Consider the following 18,684-nt stretch of genomic DNA (forward strand, 5'->3'; position numbering starts at 1 on the left):
GCTAAGGTCTACCTTTGGCTGTTCTCCAGGCTGAGTTACTGTGAAATCATCACAAATGTATACAAGTCCATTGTGGAGCAACTCTCTTTAGTTTTCATGTTTCTTTTCAAGAGAGCTAAGATACTTCTAAGCTGTCAGTAAATATGACATTTTTTGGAAAGCTGTAGTTCAGCAAGATACTAACAGAGCTTTCAGGCATGAAGGCATCAGACTCATAGAAAATCCAGTCTTACACATAATCAAATAAAGTGAATAAATAAAGTTGGGGAAAGCAGAAGAAAAGGGTACTTTCAATTCCGCCAATTAAAAAAGCTTCACATAACATAGGCCAGTTGAGGAGTTTGTAAACAAGTACATTAACAGGCTGTGCTGTTGTCTGTCCTGCCTTTATCATCACATCACCTGCAGAAATACAGAGGATTTGAGATATAGCCAAAGAAGAGCAAAAAAGCTGAAAAACTGCAAGACTCTGTCTACCAGACTTGTCCTGAGAGTATGTATTACAGCATCTATGCTTACCTATATGGAGCTTCCTTATACTACTGTGCCCCACATTTGTCAACAAATCTGAAGGAGCAGTAACCAGCAAAGATATTTTACAACCTACACTTGACATGCTGCCATAAAGCTTGTTTGTTTTAAAGGATCTTCAGTCATTACACTAGAGTTTCCAGCTTAAAATAAGCTTTTATCCACATCAGTACATTATTCATTCTTCCTTAGGTTTTACCAAGGCATAGGCCTTTATCTGCTAGTTCACTGTGTGCACTACCAGAAATGTGAAGAAAATAAGTATTTTTCAGAATCCCCTTTTATCAGAGACAAACAGCCCACCTGTAGAAAGCAGCACAAGCCATCCACATAAGTCTAAGCATAGCTTACCTGAGGTGCAGTGAGGCTCAACACCAAATTAAGGAAGTCTACAACAACACCTCCTAGGTGCTACTCAGCTGAATCAGGAATCAAGTTTCCTTTGCCTCAGATGTTCAGCTTAAATGTGATGACACAGCTGTTCCTTTCCCATCACCTCCCAGACCAGTTTGTTTGCATCTCTGCAATTTCCTGTTAATGATTGAATCATACTGTTAACACTATTAGACCCTGTTTTAAAAACGTCTAGATACTTAGCTCTGTATGATTCCCTAACTAGGAGAAAATCATGCAGGCACAGCTCAGGCTCTCAGCAGCCTCAGGTAGAGCAGAGGAAACCAGTGACCTGGGACTGGTTTATGGTTTTCTGGGTAACACAGGTACTGCAGAAGAAAAATGTTACTCACAGGAATACAGACTTGAAGGGTATTTGGGGCTTTATAGCAAAACACACATCTTCCCAAGGGATTTGAACATCTGTTCTTCTCCTCCAACAGAGGAACACCTGCAAGTAGGGAGGAATGCACTGGAAACTTTACCTGTTTGTTGTCTTCTCCATAAGGAGGAGGTCCATGCGAACAATAAATAATTGAACCCTGTAACAGGCTCCACGTTTTCTGTATTGGAGATAAACATATATTATTGTGAGGTTTAAAAAATCCTCAGTATTTTAAACTGGTAGAAATTGCTGCAGGAGTAGTTTGAAGATCTATCTACAAAGAAAGGGAGAGTGAGCTGCTCCCAAATCAGTGCCTTCAAAAGCGAAACTGAACTGACCACTGCGCTGGGTTTCACTCTGGACTCTGAACTAGCAAGTCTCTAGTGGGCAGGCCGAGTCCTGCAACTGCTGGCACAGAGACTTCTTCACCTGCACCTCGATGTATAATTTCACGATGCAGAGATCCCAGAAGGGAAGATAACATATGTGCTGGTATACTATGTGCTTAGTGAACTTTTGTTCTCTGTGCTGACATCCGTTTCTAGAGATCAAAACCAACTTGTCACAAGCACCACAGCCACACCAGAACTCTGAATAGCTGATGTAATTAGCGAAGATGAAAGTATGTGATTATTCCACAACCTCTTTTTGCCATCGCTTATACCTTTATTTCCTCCTAAAAAAAGAAATCATTAGGTAAAGCGTAACTAGCCACAATGCTGTTATTTCACTTGGAATCTGTTTGTGCCGATGATTCCACCTTTTTTTTAAATCAAAGAAACAAAAAAAACAACCCTGCATCTGGGTATCTGGGAGGAGAGCTCCTCACAGCCAAGAATTACTGCTCACGTATTCAAAATGAAGTTGCAGAACTCACAGCAGTGAGGCAGATGACCAAATCAGAATGTTGGCAACACATTGGGGTGGCAGACAGCCGGTTCCCACTGGCAGTAGGGATCACATCAATTATAGGTCAGTGCTCATTTCCATAGGATTACTCACGAGCAGCTTGCTTCTGCTACTCACTGTCAACGTGTAACAAGTAGGTTCATGTTCTTTTGCAAGGACACAGAGAGGTCAGATGTTCTTGGCTCTGACAGACATCTATTTCAAATACTTCTAATCTGGGTTGTTGTTTTTTCCCCTTTTGAGATCAATGAGCTTCACAAGGTATTACTTAGCAGAACTGTGTTTGCTGCATAGCCGCATTCTCGTGAAGTTGATGGGTATGGGTCTTACCTCAGCAGACTTCCAGCAAATAGAGTAAGGTTTGGTCAGGAATGGAATGCCAGAATCACATTCACTCATCTTTTCAATGGAAAATGATTCCATAAGCTGTGTGCACCCAGCAGTGAACAAATCGTGACCAGCCCAGATGCCAAACCTCTGACAGTGAAGTAAATGTAGCTCTGATGCAGGAAATCGATACGGCTGCTCTTCTGTTCCCCTCTGTACCTGTGCAGAGGTCTGCAAATGGCATTAGAAATTTAACAGTTGACTGGTGAAATAAGGCCAAAGCTCTTGGCATAGCCTGACTGCGGCAGGCATCTGTTACAATGTTAACTTAAGGTTTTTAAGGACTTTACTAGCGTTATTGATACAATCTGATTGAATATACTTTTAACAAGCCAAATACTAGTGCGTATCGCCCACATATTCCTACAGACACACTTTTGTGAGATCCTTGTTAAAAGTAGATTTAATTTATTTCCACATGACATCTTAAATTGTACGCTTATATCGTCTTCCCTGGTTATCCTCCATCTCGTGAGCAGAATAGCTTAAGGAAAACAGAAATGTTAAAACCAATATAAGAATGTGTTTTTAAGATAAGCGATCACAATCCAAATTTCAATTACATTGAAAGTAGAACTGCAGCACTAACGTGTCAGGATGTCTTATATTACACTGCAACACAAGCATTGGGAAATATAAAGGTATGCTCTGACTAGCTCAGGCTGGGCTCTTCCAGAATTGAGAGCGGGATCTCACTGGGACACATCAGACCAACATGGACAGAAACAAAGAATGGACCGGCAATTAGCTGATTTTCATGTTTTGCAGAAATGGGGAACTTTATATATAGAAATAATTCAATTCCTGTCTGTAATCATAAAAGGGCCTGATATGCAAACTCGGAATTATCATGAGAAGTACATTTGATTCTTCCTCCATCCCTGTAGAGTCCCTTGCTGCCCCAGTTTGCAGGATGTGCAGACCATGTGCCAACTATCAAACTACAGCTGATGTGTTTAACGTGTCAAATAAGCAGAATGAGATAAAGCAGCTGAATAAGCAGATGGTTATGTAGGAAGTCACTCCCATGCACGAGAGGTCCAAAACCATTAACTAGATCTCCAACATAAAAATGTTAGCTTTGTGCCTTTTTTCATGTGTGGCTGGACTACCACAGTCAGACTTTGGTATGAGATATGGATGCTCAGGGCTTTGTTTTTTTTTTTTTTTTTTTTTTTTTTTTTTTTTTTTTTTTTTAATGAAATCATTTATAGTGATACATAAATACAGACTTTAAATTCTGACTTGGAACACCGATTCTGACATTCACCCCAGGGTTTTGTCCCTCAGTACAGGAAGGATGTGGAGCTCTTGGAGTGGGTCCAGAGGAGGGCCACTGAGATGATCAGAGGGCTGGAGCACCTCTCCCATGAGGAAAGGTTGAGGGAACTGGGCTTCTTTAGCTTGGATAAGGGTAGACCTCATTGTGGCTTTACAATACTTGACGGGAGCATTTAAACAGGAGGGGAACAGCTGTTTATAAGGGCAGACAGTGATAGGACAAGGGGGAATGGTCTTAACCTGAGACAGGGGAGGTTTTGGTTAGAGATTAGGAGGAAGTTTTTCACACAGAGGGTGGTGACGCACTGGGACAGGTTGCCCAAGGAGACTGTGGATGCCCCATCCCTGGAGGCATTCAAGGCCAGGCTGGATGTGGCTCTGAGCAGCCTGGTCTGGTGACCCTGCACACAGCAGGGCCCAGCGATGAGCCCTCCCCACAGCGACGCTCGGGGCCAGGCGCGGGAACACGAAGGCGGCAGAGGAGCTCAGTCCCGCCAACCTAAATGGCGCCCAGACCCGCCCGCTTGTACAGAGCGGAGCAGCCTCCCGCCCCGCCGCCATTCGCCCGCGCGGAGCACTCTGGGATTCGTAGTCAGCTCCGGGGCGGGGCCACAGCGCAGAGCGCGCGCTGCTTAAAAGCCCCGAGGCGGCGGTCGCGCGTTACGGTTGAGCGCGGCGCCGGGCAGCGGAACCGGGCTGCGCTCCGCTTCTCTCCGCTTCCCTTCTCTTCTCTTCCCTTCTCTTCCCTTAGCGGGGCAGCGGCGCGCGGGGCCTGCGGCCGTTGGGGGCCGTTGTCCCGCTCTCTGCTTTGTCCCCTCCCGGATAGCGGCAGCGCGGGCCGAGGTAAGGGAAGGGGTGACGGGAGTGCCCGTGGCTGAGGAGGCCGCATCGGCCTTGTCGCCCTTGGGCGGACTCTGGAAAGCTCTCCATCAACTTGTGGGGGCTTCTGGGCAAGGCCGGTGCCGCCCGCCGCCTTCTCCGTACGTGGGGGCTGCGCTGTGGGCGCGCTAACGCCGCGCGTTTTGTTTCCCGTAGCCGCGCTATGGGGATTCAGGGGCTGCTGCAGTTCATCAAGGAGGCCGCGGAGCCCGCCCACGTGAAGCAGTACCGCGGGCAGGCGGTGGCTGTGGACGCGTACTGCTGGCTGCACAAAGGATCCTATGGCTGCGCCGAGAAGCTGGCCAGGGGAGAGCCGACGGACCAGTAAGTCACGGGAAGCCCTCGGTTCCGGCCCTTCCGCAGGCCGAGGTCTCGTTTACCTCGGAGTTTTTGAGTTAAAAGCGAAGTTAATGCAGTTTCAGTTGAGTTCTGGTAGACACTTGGGACAGTATTTTGCACAGAGCTTTTCATATATTCATATATTTAGTTTAGCTCGTTCTTAGTTATAGTAGCTCTTGTCTGCAAGATGAATTCTTCCTTTATGTAGCCTCATTTCTAAGGAGAGGCATCAGTAAAAGCTGGCCACGCTGCAAGTCCAGCTTTGGAGCATGGGTCAGATTGGCATGAGTTCTTGTCCTTTGTTCTCGCTCTAGAAAATGGAATTATCTTTTAGGCTTTCTTCTAGAATATTTTTTTCTGCTTTCTTTTTAGAAATAAAAGTACTAATTAGTCTGGACTCAGCTTCATTCATGGGGTTTTGATTAAGTGTTTGGCTAGAGACAAAAGAGCTCTGATTACAAATTGATTCAAAACCTTAATTCCTGCTTCTGTTGATAAGAACAACTGCAGAGTTTCATTCAGCTCTGCTGCTTGTCTTTGGAAATAGTGGAAATCCCTTAGAATTCTATATATGTTTTTAAGTGAATTAACAAGAAACTGGTAGTTCAGCATTCCCTCCTGGTCCATACTCTATTTTTAGTGCAGTTTGGGTTACTGTCCCATCTCTGAATGTTCTCAGTAGCCTGCCTGTAGGTTTAGGGTCAGAGGATACTTTTACATGTCTATGTATATGCTCACGTCTGTACATACCCACCAACTGAGAATTGGATAGTTCTGTGGTTAGAAGCTTTATACCCCATTGCTCTTCTAAAGTGCACTCAAGGAAACTTTTAAAAGGCTCCAGGGGAAGATAACGTAGAACGCTTGCAATCTATTTTATCAGAGTCAGCTGAATGCTGCTTGAATTCTCAGTGCATTTTGTGCAAAGAAAATGGAGCGTGGTCAGCTCAGACCTAAGCTGGGAGGTAAAGCATTTGTTTATTAAGAATGGGCATTCATGTGTTCTTAATCTTCCCGTGATACAGGAAAGATGTAAAGCTTGTTAAGATCCCTGATCGCTGAAATGAAGTTTTTTTTCCCCCCTCTTGTTGACACAGTTATGTAGCTTTCTGCATGAAACTTGTTGACATGCTTCTCTCGTTTGGAATTAAACCAATTTTGGTATTTGATGGATGCACCCTGCCTTCCAAAAAGGAAGTGGAGAAGGCCCGAAGAGAGTAAGTATTGATTTAGCAGCCCAGCAGTGTGTTTAACACCATCGTCCATTTTCAGAGTTGGGAAAACTTCAAACTCGTTAGGCAGTGATCTTTGGTGATTCTTTCCTGCAATTTAGTTTAACTTCCCTAAATTTACACTTAAAATTGTATGAACGTCTTCTTAGAGATTTAATTCCAAAAATAGAAATGTTTCATAAATGAAAGCATTTTTAGACAGGAAGGAAGTAAACTACTGCACACTGTTTCCTGTAATGTGTTTAAATCCTTTCAGTTCACCCAGAGCTGATTGATCTCTGTGGATAAAAATATTCTTATGCAATATAACTTTATTTAAAGTTAATACCACCGTCCTTTTCATTCTCTTCAAATAAACAGATAAAACTATTTGAGCTTTGGATTTGAGTCCTATATAACTGCGTCTTGCTGAAGCACTAAGAATTTTTCATTCAAGTGTTGCTGTTTATCAGTTATAGAGCACATATTTCCTCAAGCATGGTGCAAACCATTTTCAACATTTGAAAGCAAGTAAATAATACCTTCCCTTCTGTAAACCAGTGAGCATCATCAGATGCTCCCAAAATCCATGACGCTTATTTTACTGCATCCTGATTGTGAGTGCAACTCTTCTTTTTCACTGCTGACTTCATGTGGAGTTGTTGCTGTTTTCTCACTGTGTGTTTCACCATGCCAGTCTAGGTGTCTTTTTTCATGTGGTGGCTTGCAGTTTTTTCTGATTTTGAGAACACAACACAGTAGAATGGATTTGGCGTGCATTCAACTGCAACACAGCTTTCCTGCTTTTCCTATCACTATTTCCTGGTCCTTTCTAATACCTGTTCTTTTAAGTAAATATATATATATTCAGTGGTCAATGGATGTTTTTCTTTCAGGAAGCGTCAAGCCAATCTTCTGAAAGGAAAGCAGTTGTTTCGGGAAGGGAAGTTTTCAGAAGCAAGGGACTGTTTTGCTCGCAGTGTGAATGTTACGCATGCTATGGCTCACGAAGTCATTAAAGTAAGTTGTCAGTGCTGCTGAAATGAACCATATCAAACAAAAAAATCAATGCAGTAAATAGCGTGTCTTACTCTGCTTTTCTTTGTCTACAGTGCTACCGCATCTTAATAGGAAGGAAAAATATTCCCTATACCTCCTCTTAGTCTTCAGCATATACTTGATTGTTTTAGATGCAGTTAACTTTGCTTCAGATTTACTATGCCCAGTTGTATGAACAACAGTGATTTGTCAGTCTAAATACAGCTCTTTCAAAATCCATGAACTGACTTAAGCAGCATCTTGAATGTTCAAAATTAGATACCCACCTCAGAAAGTTCCTGGAATAAATTCTGGTGTCTTTAAAACCTTCCCAGGTTCCCTTGCATTACTCCACAGCAATTATAGGACCTTTCTTTAGAAAAACTGTTCTTTTTTTTGTGCAGAATGTACTGTGCAGGAGTGTGAAGCATGCAGTTGTGAACAGTGTATACAATGCTATATGCCAGCACAGAGGAGGCTGTTTTGTAAGCCTTCCTTAAATTCTTTGAAAATTGAGTTTTAAATGTGAAAGATAGGACTTTAAGACAGGGGAGAGTGGGAAAAGAGAAGGTGGGGTGTACTGGTAAATAAAGAAAATGGTTACTAAATGCTTGTATGTTTCCTGCTTGTTTACAGGCTGCACGAGCCCGAGGAGTTGATTGTATTGTTGCTCCCTATGAAGCTGATGCTCAGTTGGCTTATCTTAATAAGACTGGCGTGGTTCAGGCCATAATAACAGAAGATTCTGATCTCTTAGCTTTTGGATGTAAAAAGGTATGGAAGAAAATACTAATAGCCCTTAATCCTCAGTGATCTCTTAAAAGCAGAGTTGAAAGTTGCTAAATGTGTGTGACTTGCTTTGTTACAATAAATTGGGGAAATTGAAGAGATAAGAACAGCACTCGCCTCTATTATTTCTGCCAAGTGCAATAAGCCAGCATGTTTACAAATGGAACAATGAGCCTGTATTGACAATTATTGTTTCATTTTCAGGTGTTTTTGAAAATTGACAAATTTGGAAATGGGTTGGAGATTGATCAAGCTCGGCTAGGAAACTGCAAGCAGCTCGGGAATATATTCACTGAAGAGAAGTTCCGTTATATGTGCATTCTGTCTGGTTGTGACTACCTCTCATCAATTCATGGAATTGGGTTAGCTAAAGCATGCAAGTTACTGAAATTAGCTAACAATCCAGATATTATAAAGGTAATCTTGATTTAGCTTTATGTTGGCTATTTGCGAGCTTATGTCTCTGTATATAAAGCACTGAATTGAAAATGTGAGTGGTTCTTAGCTTTCTCTGTTTTGAGAAGAATGGTCTAAATTGTTTTGACCTGTGCTGTAGATATTTACTTGTTGGACAACAAGACTTTATGAAGTGTTGGCTTGTGATAGTTATGGCTATAAACAGCTAGAATTGAGTAAACAATACACAGGGCTATAGTTTTCCTGATTCATCTCTCCTGTTTAAGCTGATATTTATAACAGAATGCATTCCACACTTAATGATAAAGAAAAATACCTGATAACTGGAATGTAATTACCTTTTAATTACTTGAGTTGTTTTGGAAAAAACTGTTTCTTCTCTTCACATAATATTTCTATTATTTGCTGAAATAGGAATTCTGATTAAAGATTGAAGGGCTTGGAATAATACTTGTGAAGGCAAACATGGAATTATGTTATTTGTTTTTTTTCCTTTTTGAACAGGTTATTAAGAAAATGGGGCACTACTTGAAGATGAATATAACTGTATCAGAAGAATACATACAGGGTTTCACACGAGCCAATAACACATTCCTTTATCAGTTGGTTTTCGATCCCATCAAGAGAAAATTAGTTCCTCTGAATGATTATGCTGCTGATATTGATCCAGAAACACTAATTTATGCAGGACGGTATCCTTGTGGTATTGAAGCTGGGAGGGAAAATTCTATGTGAATAGTTGAGGTGCAGTGAAAAACAATGCAAGACGCCACCACTATTGGCTGAATCCTGCTTTTTATGCAGCATTGTAAATTATAAAGGAATAAAGAGTCTTTCCTTTACATAATAAGTGACCTATCATTTTATGTAGCTGCTATTTTATTTTTTAATAGGAAGTAACTCCTGAAGTACAGGTTATTCTTCAACTGTTTGAGTTCTTCCATGACTGTTGTTAGTTTGTGCCTGTGTTCTGTGTTGTAGTCTCTGTCACTTTAGATTATATACTCATAGCAAGAATTAAACATTCCCTGTTTTACCAGATATGTCTTCCTGCAAAGCAAGTATTAATACTTGTCATAAATTTCAGCATGGAAAATGAAGAGAACAAAGAGAAGGGACTGTTTAAGTAGTTGCTAGCTTTGGATGTTCTTCAGGTTAGCTAGTCTGTCATTTCAGATGCCAGGAAGGAGGAAGATGGTGATTCTTCCAATGACTTCTATTCAATGCTTTAATGCTTACCTTTAGGCTTGCTTAGTTTGCCAAGCACTGCAGATACATTATGACTCGTTGGATCATACTGAGCCATAACTATTAGAATCAACATATATGGTTAATGCTATATCACAAATTCAGAAATAGCTGTTCTAACTCAAATGCTACAGTTCATTTATTGCACTATTCAGATATATTTTCCTTTATTATGATGGGTACAGACACTTTGGAGATAGCACTGGTTTTCAGGTTGCCCTTGGGAACATTGATATTGATACGATGGAACAAATTGATAACTACAACCCTGATACTGCGCAGGTAACACCTTTGTTCTGTAATTATATACTGAGATAATAACACAGGTTTGAACACTGGTAGGAGAAAACTAGATGTCGGTGAAAGCTTTTCTGCTAATACAGGAACTGTATGTTCTCAGAATTGTATGAAGAAGTATGATACAATGAGCAGTCTGGTATCAAATGTTTTAAATTCTGACTATGAATAGGGTGTTAATATTTCTTTGACGTACAAGTGACATCTAGTCTACAAACTATTGCAGCATCTTCCAAAACCTAACTATAGTAATTACTGAAAATAATTAAACCAGTAGTTACTTTTGTGGCTTTACAACTCATCTAGTTATTAAAGAGACCACCAGGTAATGCCAGATGCTGATACATTCAGGCAGTTCTATAATTACTAATCCAGGAAAATAATCTTATGTGGAGTAAACTGTGTTTATGGCACTTGAGAACTGAAATTTAGGTTTTTAACAGTCATAACCAGTAAAGTCTTCTAGAGTATCTCATCTAAAACGTTCTGGAAAATGTAAATACAAAGGCATGGTTTTAAGAGCCATTGTTTTGTGACTGTGGTTCTGACAATGCATGCCTTCCAACTGCTCATCTGACTTTAGTCCTTTCTAGTTGCCAGTCTTCTGCGTTGCTGTACTTATTTTGACAATGGTAAAATGATCCGTGGTCACCTCATCCTCTAGTCTTGTCATTTCCCTTCAAATTATCTGCATTTTCTGAAAAAACAAGCAGGAAAATATTGTGACCTGGATGGCCCTTGAACACATTAAACACGAACTACAGTGGCGCTAAGAAAGAAATGATTTGGTTACATCTGGAAGAATCCTTACTGGATTCTTCCCTCATGTGCTACTTGCTTCTGATCGAAAATTCTAAAATAACTTCTGTAAGTAAATAGTTGTGCAGCCAAGACTGTACATTTTCAGAGTTAAATCTTCTATGTTTACTCTGGTGGTTTGGTGTGCTTTCAGTTTTGTTTTTCCCTTATTTCTTTAATGGGCATGTTAGTAAACATAAGTATAGATAAACATAGGAACAAATTATTTCCTGGTGAATAGAAGGCTGTTAATGGAGCTCATTAAGTGATACGTGAGACTTGGGGGATTTTCTTTCCATTCCTGACATGATTGTGTTCATCCAGTTCACATCAGGGACTTGAACTAAGTTGTGTTGGCTAAATGTTGGTACTGGGGGATTTGGAGAAGATGACCCTAAATTAGATGACCTGTAGCATATAGATCCTTAGTTCTCATTCTCTGTACAAGTAAAACATCACTTGTTAGAGTATTTGTCATTTTGTTTTTTTGTTATTTGTCTGTTTTACCTCCAGCCTTTTTCAGTAAGTCCTATTTACTGAAGTAACTAAGATTTATTTTTTTAGTGGTTTGGAGACTGTATTTCTTCCAAGTAAATTCAACTGTGAGGAAAATATTTTCCAAAATTATTCTATTGAATATTTAAGCTTCTAATTTTGAGAAGAGCAGGTAGCAACTGATGGCGTATTGGGATAAAGAGGTCATGGCAGCACGGCAGAAAAGGAATTTGTAAGAAAGCATAAGAAATTTGGGAACGAAATGGAAATGTATCTGTGGAGTAGCCATGTCAGCAGTGGTGGGTGTGTGTCAAAATGCTCTTATGCTCAATGAGGAAATCTTATTTAGAGGGCAAATTTATAAGACTATTTTTAATTTTTAATTTTTCTTTCGTAGCCTATGCAGCAAAGAAGCCATGGCTGGAATGACAAATGTGCTAATCGTGTAAACAGCATTTGGAGCAAAGACTACAAGCTTGGCCCTACTATGGATGATGCTCCTCATACAACTCATGTACCAGAGAAATCAACAACAAAAGGCATTGAGAAGATAATCAGTATCAAAGGGTTAAAACTTCCAGGCAAGGAGCTCTTCACAAAAAGGCAAAGGAGTGGTATGTTTTTAATTAAGTAAGAGTAGAAGCTTTTATAAAAGTAAGGATTTTACTATGTTACAAAATGCTGTCCCTTTCAGTTTTGAGATGCAGTTCTTAAAAATGGAGAAAAGTGTACTAGATATTTTGTGTTTTAATTTCTATCTTGTTGCAGCACATGAAGAAATGAAAATAGTCTTTATCAGAGAGCTGAGATTAGGCTGTATAAGAATTTGGCCTGATAAGTTTTTCTCTGTATTTCTTCTTTTGCATCCTCCTTTCTGTTTACACTACTAGGATTTCATTTCCACCTTTGTTACTTTAGTCAGTCTTCCTACTCTTTAGCTTATCAAAATTTTTAATTAGTTTACTAGACACATGCCTTGTAGCTTTTAGTAAAGTTTGATTTCAAGGTGTTGAAACTGTAATATGCTCTTACTCTCAGCTGGTTAGGCCCTCTCTTCATTTACCTTTCCAAAGTTACTTTAAGCTTATGTAGTACAAAGTAACAAGAAAAGCAACTTCTGAGCCATAATGTCAAGAACACTTTTTAAGGTAGAAGAGATGAATAATGTTTATTTCTCTCATAACTGGTTAGTTTTAAAACAAGCTTCTTCAGTGATTCTTGAATTGTCCTTAGATTTAGAAGAACTCTCAGATGGAGACCTGTTGAGTCAATATTCATTTTCAAAAGCAAAAAAATTCAAGGAGAGTGGTGAAGATGGTCAATCACTGAAGAGCGTTTCTGCAATACAAAACATTGATTCTTCAGGGAATTCTGTCATTAAGGAAAGCTCTAACTCTCTGCCCAGAGTTAGAAATAAATTTGCTTCCTTTCTGCAAAGGAAAAACAAACAGACAGATGCTGTGATTGTTCCAGGAACAAGAAGCAGGTATGCTTGCGTCACGTGTTTCAGTGAATAGCAAGATACTATTTGGTATCGTGGTTACTGAAATGTGAATACTGAGAAGTTGCTTTAGGCTTTCTTAAGCAACTGTACCAATGCACTTGTAGTTTTTAGTTGAGATGGGCAACTTCTTGTAATGAATGTGCAATATGAGATGCTTAGGTAGATAAATAAGTGGTTTTTTTAACTGCAGAAATAAAGGCTGTGACACAACCCAATACAGGTTAGTCTCTATATATCAGTTATCTAATGTTGGCCATACTTCATTTTCATATGACAACTCATTAAAATAAATAGACATAAACAGGGAAAAAATAATATAGCTGCCTTGGTCAAATAAATAAGCAATACTTGTGTACTGGCTTATCTTTACTTGAATTTTTGTTTACTTGTTTCAATAAAGCTGTACCTGGTTATGCTGTATGATACACCACTTATTATCTGAACAGAATTGGGTAAGGTTTCTTATTTTTCCAGCAACAGTTTGAGAAGAGGGACTTTGGGTATCTCAGGTTTTTGGTTTGTATTAGACCACAGCTACTTGAACTGGTTTTTGCAAACGAGTGTCCCAGATCTGTCTCAATTTTTTTATTTTTTTTTTTTACCTTGAATAATCTGGAGATTTGTGAGAGAGAGGTACAATTTTATAAAACAATATTGATATTCTTTAACTCATACCTTCCTTGAGTCAGATATTCAGCTTAATCGAAAGCCAAGAATTGTCAGATGTGGCAGGCTTTTTTCCATATGAAAGCTCAGTTTCTATAAAGTAGAGAGGAGGAAACTTGACTAATACTCACTCTTAAGAGCTGCTCCTATAGCACTATAAAAGAGCTGGATAGGTTCTAGATTTCTCAGTGAGAGTTTCATCATCATTTAGATTTATAATAATATTTATCTTAAATTTTGTATAATTTCTGCTTTCTTTCAGAAGAAGGGCCTATTATTATTCTTAGTCAATGAGTGACACATTTACAGATGTTTCAATGGAAAAAAAAAAGCATAAACTAATTTTACTGTTTTCTTTTAAATGCCTTCATGAAGGACTCAAGAATTAAAACCATGGTGATTTGTCTGTGGTCAAAACCATCTGTCATTTCAAGAGTCAAATTGATGGATAGGGTGTTAGAGATGACATGCTCACTTGCAGTTACTTTTCTGTTGCTTTTATCTCTACTAAACTTAGTTGTTTTTTTTAGGTTTTTCTGCAATGATGCAGATATGCTTGGTTTTAAAGCAAAGGAGGACAGTGATATAATTCAAGATGTTGAGGAGGACTGCAAGCAACAGGAGGTAGAACATGTAGCTGAAGATGAATCTCCTATTTTAGAAACTGAAAAATCAAAGACTGTCTCATCTCTTCCTGGAGAAAGACCGAAAAGTTGTTTTCAGTGGCTCAGCATCCTTGGAAATCATTCAGGAAATCCTGGTCCATCTCATACCGTATTTTCACAGCAGTTTCATCAACAGAAAAGCAACTGCATGGCATCCCGGGCTGATGACAGTAATGGCGTACAAGCAGAGAGTGGATCCATGTGTAGTGGGTCAGATGAAGAGTCCTCTCCCTTAATAGAACCGCAGTGTTTCTCCCAGTCTCAGAAGTCTTTTGAGCCACCAGAATGCAGTTTGGAGTCTTCAAAAATACTAAAGGTATCTAACAGCAATTCAGACACAAAACAAAAAAATAAGAGACATTTCAACCTTGGCTTACTTTTTAAGATAGAAATTAGGTTGTGAGGTTCTCATCCTATGACTTATACCCTACTGGTTATGTAACTTCTACTCTCAAAACCTCTTGGTGTTTGTTGCAGTTGTGTAGTATGAATGACTTACTAGCTTAAAGCAAGTATATATATATATTTTTTTTTTTTTCCCCTATCTTTACATTGCTGTTACTGCAATGAGTTGCAGCAGTGCAGTTGTAGGCTACCTGCTGTTCTCTGCTTTTTGAGTCCAGGAAGAAGTTATCTGAGAGAACTTGTGTCTCAGACTGGTGTTTCACTCTGAAAATATACTAAGGATTTTATGTAGGTTCTTAGAATTGCTGGAAATTTACTTTATGTAGTATAGATATTTAAATGTTAAACAACATGCACAGTGTAAAAAGGTGCTTTGAAAGCAAAATTTCATTTTTTTCTCTGAAGGAATCTGACTCCAATTCAAAACTGCTCAATAACCAATGTACTCAGAGGGCTCCCGTATTTTCTGCTGTTCAGACTGACAGAAAGAATACGGTAGCGAAGATCAAGGTAAGGATTCCTTTAATTTTACTATTCTACTGAACACTGAAAATGAGTCTTCACAGTCTAATAGTTTGTTCTAAAACCTTCAATGTAACAATGTACCTGTTAGCAAGAGAAAATTACTTTCTTTACTCATCTTTACCAGAGCTGAGATGAAATATATGCAGGCTCCCTATGACTGGTGTGATTGAAACTTGCTTATTACGAAGTCAAGCTAACTCAAAAAACTCACTTCTTTATTTTCCTCTGGAATGCTAAAAACAAACTTTAGGATGCAAATTGCAATCATTTTAGGTAAAGTTGCAAGATGCAGTCTCATTTTGTTGCACGTATGGATGAGTCCAGTAGTTCAGCAGCTTCTTGCCCTTTGACTAGAGGAAGCTTTTTAACTTAAAAACCTGAAAAAAGTTTTAACTAAGCTTCCTTAGTTGTTTTAGTTATAGGCTCTATTTGACATTAGACTACTCAAGAATAGTCAGTTTCCCTTCACAGCCCACATTTTGCTTACTTTTCCTGTTGAGGAATCTTACGTGTCTAAGAATGAACTTGCATTTCCTGTCTTCACGGCACTTTTAAGAGCTGTACCTGTCTACTTTACAAAGCTTCTAAAACCTTAACTTCTGAGGGTACTTTAATAATTCCTTAGGTGTTGTCATTAGAATTGGTTAAAAGGTTCCAAAAGTCAAGGGTAGATGCTTTTGTTCTTTCATGTACGCCCCTGCTTGTTTCTTTCCCATAGACAATGAGAATCAAAATCAAGCTGCTTTGCAAAGCACGAGTACCGTGCATGCTGTACAATAGTGACATCTTGTGGTTATTCTCATAGTTTCTAAGTTAAAGACTTAAATTCCAGCTTCCTTAGGGAAGACCTGTTATGAAAACTAGCGCTTATTTGTTAGAATAACACTTTGCCTGCTTCTCTTCAACAAAACTAAGCCATGAACTGGAATCCCCTTAAGAACAGGGTTGCATTGTGGCTATTTAAGATGCAAAGATATACAGAAACTCCATGTGAGATAAAGATTTTGGATTAGAGAAGCTGTCTAAATCTTTACACAGTGTAAAACACTTCTGAATTAAACAACAGATTATGCTGCTTATAGGTTTTTATTTTAATCATTAATATTCTGGTGTTGAAAATGTTGCAGGTTCCTGGTTTACGCAAATCCAGTTCTGTGGGGTCACATATTGTGACAAAACTGAAGCCACTGATACCAGCTAAAGTAAGTGGATTAAGTAAGAAACTGTCTCCTGTGCAGAAGAGAAATCACTGTGATGCTGAAAATAAGTTGGGACTCCAAGCCACCATTGGTGAACTCTGGAGAAACTTCCAGTTTAAGAGGTGAGATGCTTTAACCCTTTACTTAAGACCTTTGTAAATCTTTGAGTCTTTGAAAAAAAAATTTCTTCAGGTATTCAGTATTGAATCAATTGGAGGAAACAACAAGGAGAATGTCTTCAGGTATCTATTTCTACACACAGTTCTTCATTTCCTGGGCAAATTTATTTTTGTTGTTCAGTATAGACATGAGTTATAATATAAAGTAGATATATTTTCTACTTCTAATATTTTTTCATACTAACCAAAAAGAACCCTCAGCTAAAATCAGTCTGTTTGAAGTACTGCACTTACTGTAGTGTGATTCATATGTAAGTTATTGCTGCTAGGCTTTACATCAAATACCAACAGGCATTTCTCAGCTCAGATACAAAAGCAACCTGAAAGTTGCCAATCTTGATGGAAAGCATATTGGTTTTATTTAACTTTGATTGCCTCTCACACTCCAGAATGGCTGTTTGTTGGATCTGTTTTCCTTTCACAATGGTGATGAGATGATGAAGCATTGCTAAACAAAGCCTCGTCTTGTGAGAAACTTTTTTACCTCTTCGGACACTAGAAAATGCATTTTCCCTGTGTAGATGATTTATTTTCCTATCAATAACAAAAATAATATTAAGTGTGTAGGTGTTTTATTTTGTGCTGTTTCCATTTGGGATCATGTTCAAACTTAAATGAACTTTTTTCATTCTCATTAACATGAGGTCCCTTCCCTGTCTCCACTGAGAAGATGAATACTTTAACTTTGGAAAAAAAAATAATCTGATAAATGATGTAGATAGAAACAGAAAACGTTAATACTTAGATTTGTGTATTGATTTGAACTGATGTTTGACCCTTATTGTGCAGGAGATGCCTCTTATTTGTAAGAAAAAAAGCAGAAATGCAATTAGTATGGAGAAGGGACTGAGCCTGCATGTTAAGTCTGAATAACTGTTGATAAGTTTGGGCCTCATGCAGGTTATTGTAAGTTTACAGTTGTTTTCTGTTTAAGAAATATTACTTCTGGTACTAACGTCTCTTAGAAATCTTACTTATCCTTTTGATGCTGATTAAGACCTGGTTTCAAAGTGCTAGTGACAGTGTTTGTGTATGCACTGCTTGGCTTCTGATTGGGAATGTCTGCCAAGGATTGTTAGAGAATCATTGTTTTCATCAATGATGAATGCAGATGTAATAAGACAGTGAGCCTAATAGCACTGGCACTGTGCTCCTTTACTCTGCTGGTGGTTTTAAGACTTAGGCCCCAGCATCCACACTTCTATCCACATTTTTGCAGGTCTGTAATTTCTGGTGATATACCAGAAATATATATTTTGAATAGATTGCTTAATTTTATGCAATTAAAATAAGCTTCTTAGTTTAAGGGATGTTGTTTGTGAGTCTTCTCAATGGGTTTTCCTCACTGAGAGGGATGGCTTAGATCTGAGTGCTCTGCTTGCTGTTTTTGCAGATTTAAGTGAACTTCTGAAATTGTCTATAGGCCATTATATTGTCGGAGGGTAAACAGATCACACAGGACTCTAATCTGTTCTGTCCTTAACATTCACAAGATATATACAATATTATAGTCTTCCAGAAGACATGGAAGTTAAGGAAACACGTACAACCCAGTGTAGAATGCGGTACATACTACACTTCAGATGTAAAAATAATAGCTCTTGTTCCACTCACAGGATAACTGAAATGGTTGAAATCGGTTTCAGTGAAACTGTTAGCAATAGTGAAATTGGACATAAAACTTGCATTATCACTTCTGTTTTGGACTTGCTGGTGGATGAGAAGGTGGTTGGATGAGAAGTCTAGTTTTTGGTTAACCTGTATGTTCTTACAGGTGTGTAGTTATAAACACAATGTCATAACTTTGGGTTTTGTTTTGTCTGTTTTTTCTGCAGAGACTATGAAAAGCTCCCTTCTTGTAAAAAGTCAGACCCACTGTCTCCAATCAAAGATAATATTCAGCTCACTCCAGAAACAGAAGAAGAAGTCTTCAATCACCTTGAACATTCTCATGTTCAGCGAGCTATATTCCAATGAACTGTATGCTGTGCAATAGAATACATTTTTATCACTGTCAAAGTTTTTTTTTTTTCAGACTTCATTAATATAGAAAAGATACTTTGAAAGTTAACTGTATGTTTTACTCTGATTACTAGTCTGATTTCTCATCTTTTTTATAAAAAGCAAGTTGAAAGGTACAGTTT

General features: G+C 38.8%; 1 protein-coding gene across 1 annotated transcript; it reads left to right on the forward strand.

The window, feature by feature from the left end:
* The first annotated feature begins 4,602 nt into the window (after positions 1 to 4,602).
* Positions 4,603 to 18,532, forward strand: EXO1 (exonuclease 1). The gene is made up of 14 exons (XM_072332597.1): positions 4,603 to 4,729; positions 4,922 to 5,089; positions 6,202 to 6,321; positions 7,212 to 7,335; positions 7,990 to 8,127; positions 8,347 to 8,559; positions 9,064 to 9,251; positions 9,993 to 10,089; positions 11,795 to 12,011; positions 12,631 to 12,883; positions 14,098 to 14,548; positions 15,043 to 15,147; positions 16,290 to 16,483; positions 18,376 to 18,532. The coding sequence occupies exons 2-14, from the start codon at positions 4,929 to 4,931 to the stop codon at positions 18,515 to 18,517; spliced, it is 2,403 nt and encodes an 800-aa protein (XP_072188698.1). The 5' UTR covers positions 4,603 to 4,729; positions 4,922 to 4,928; the 3' UTR covers positions 18,518 to 18,532.
* Positions 18,533 to 18,684: the final 152 nt, after the last annotated feature.

The sequence above is a fragment of the Excalfactoria chinensis genome, chromosome 3 (genome assembly GCF_039878825.1).
Source record: "Excalfactoria chinensis isolate bCotChi1 chromosome 3, bCotChi1.hap2, whole genome shotgun sequence".
Classification (NCBI taxonomy): domain Eukaryota; kingdom Metazoa; phylum Chordata; class Aves; order Galliformes; family Phasianidae; genus Excalfactoria; species Excalfactoria chinensis.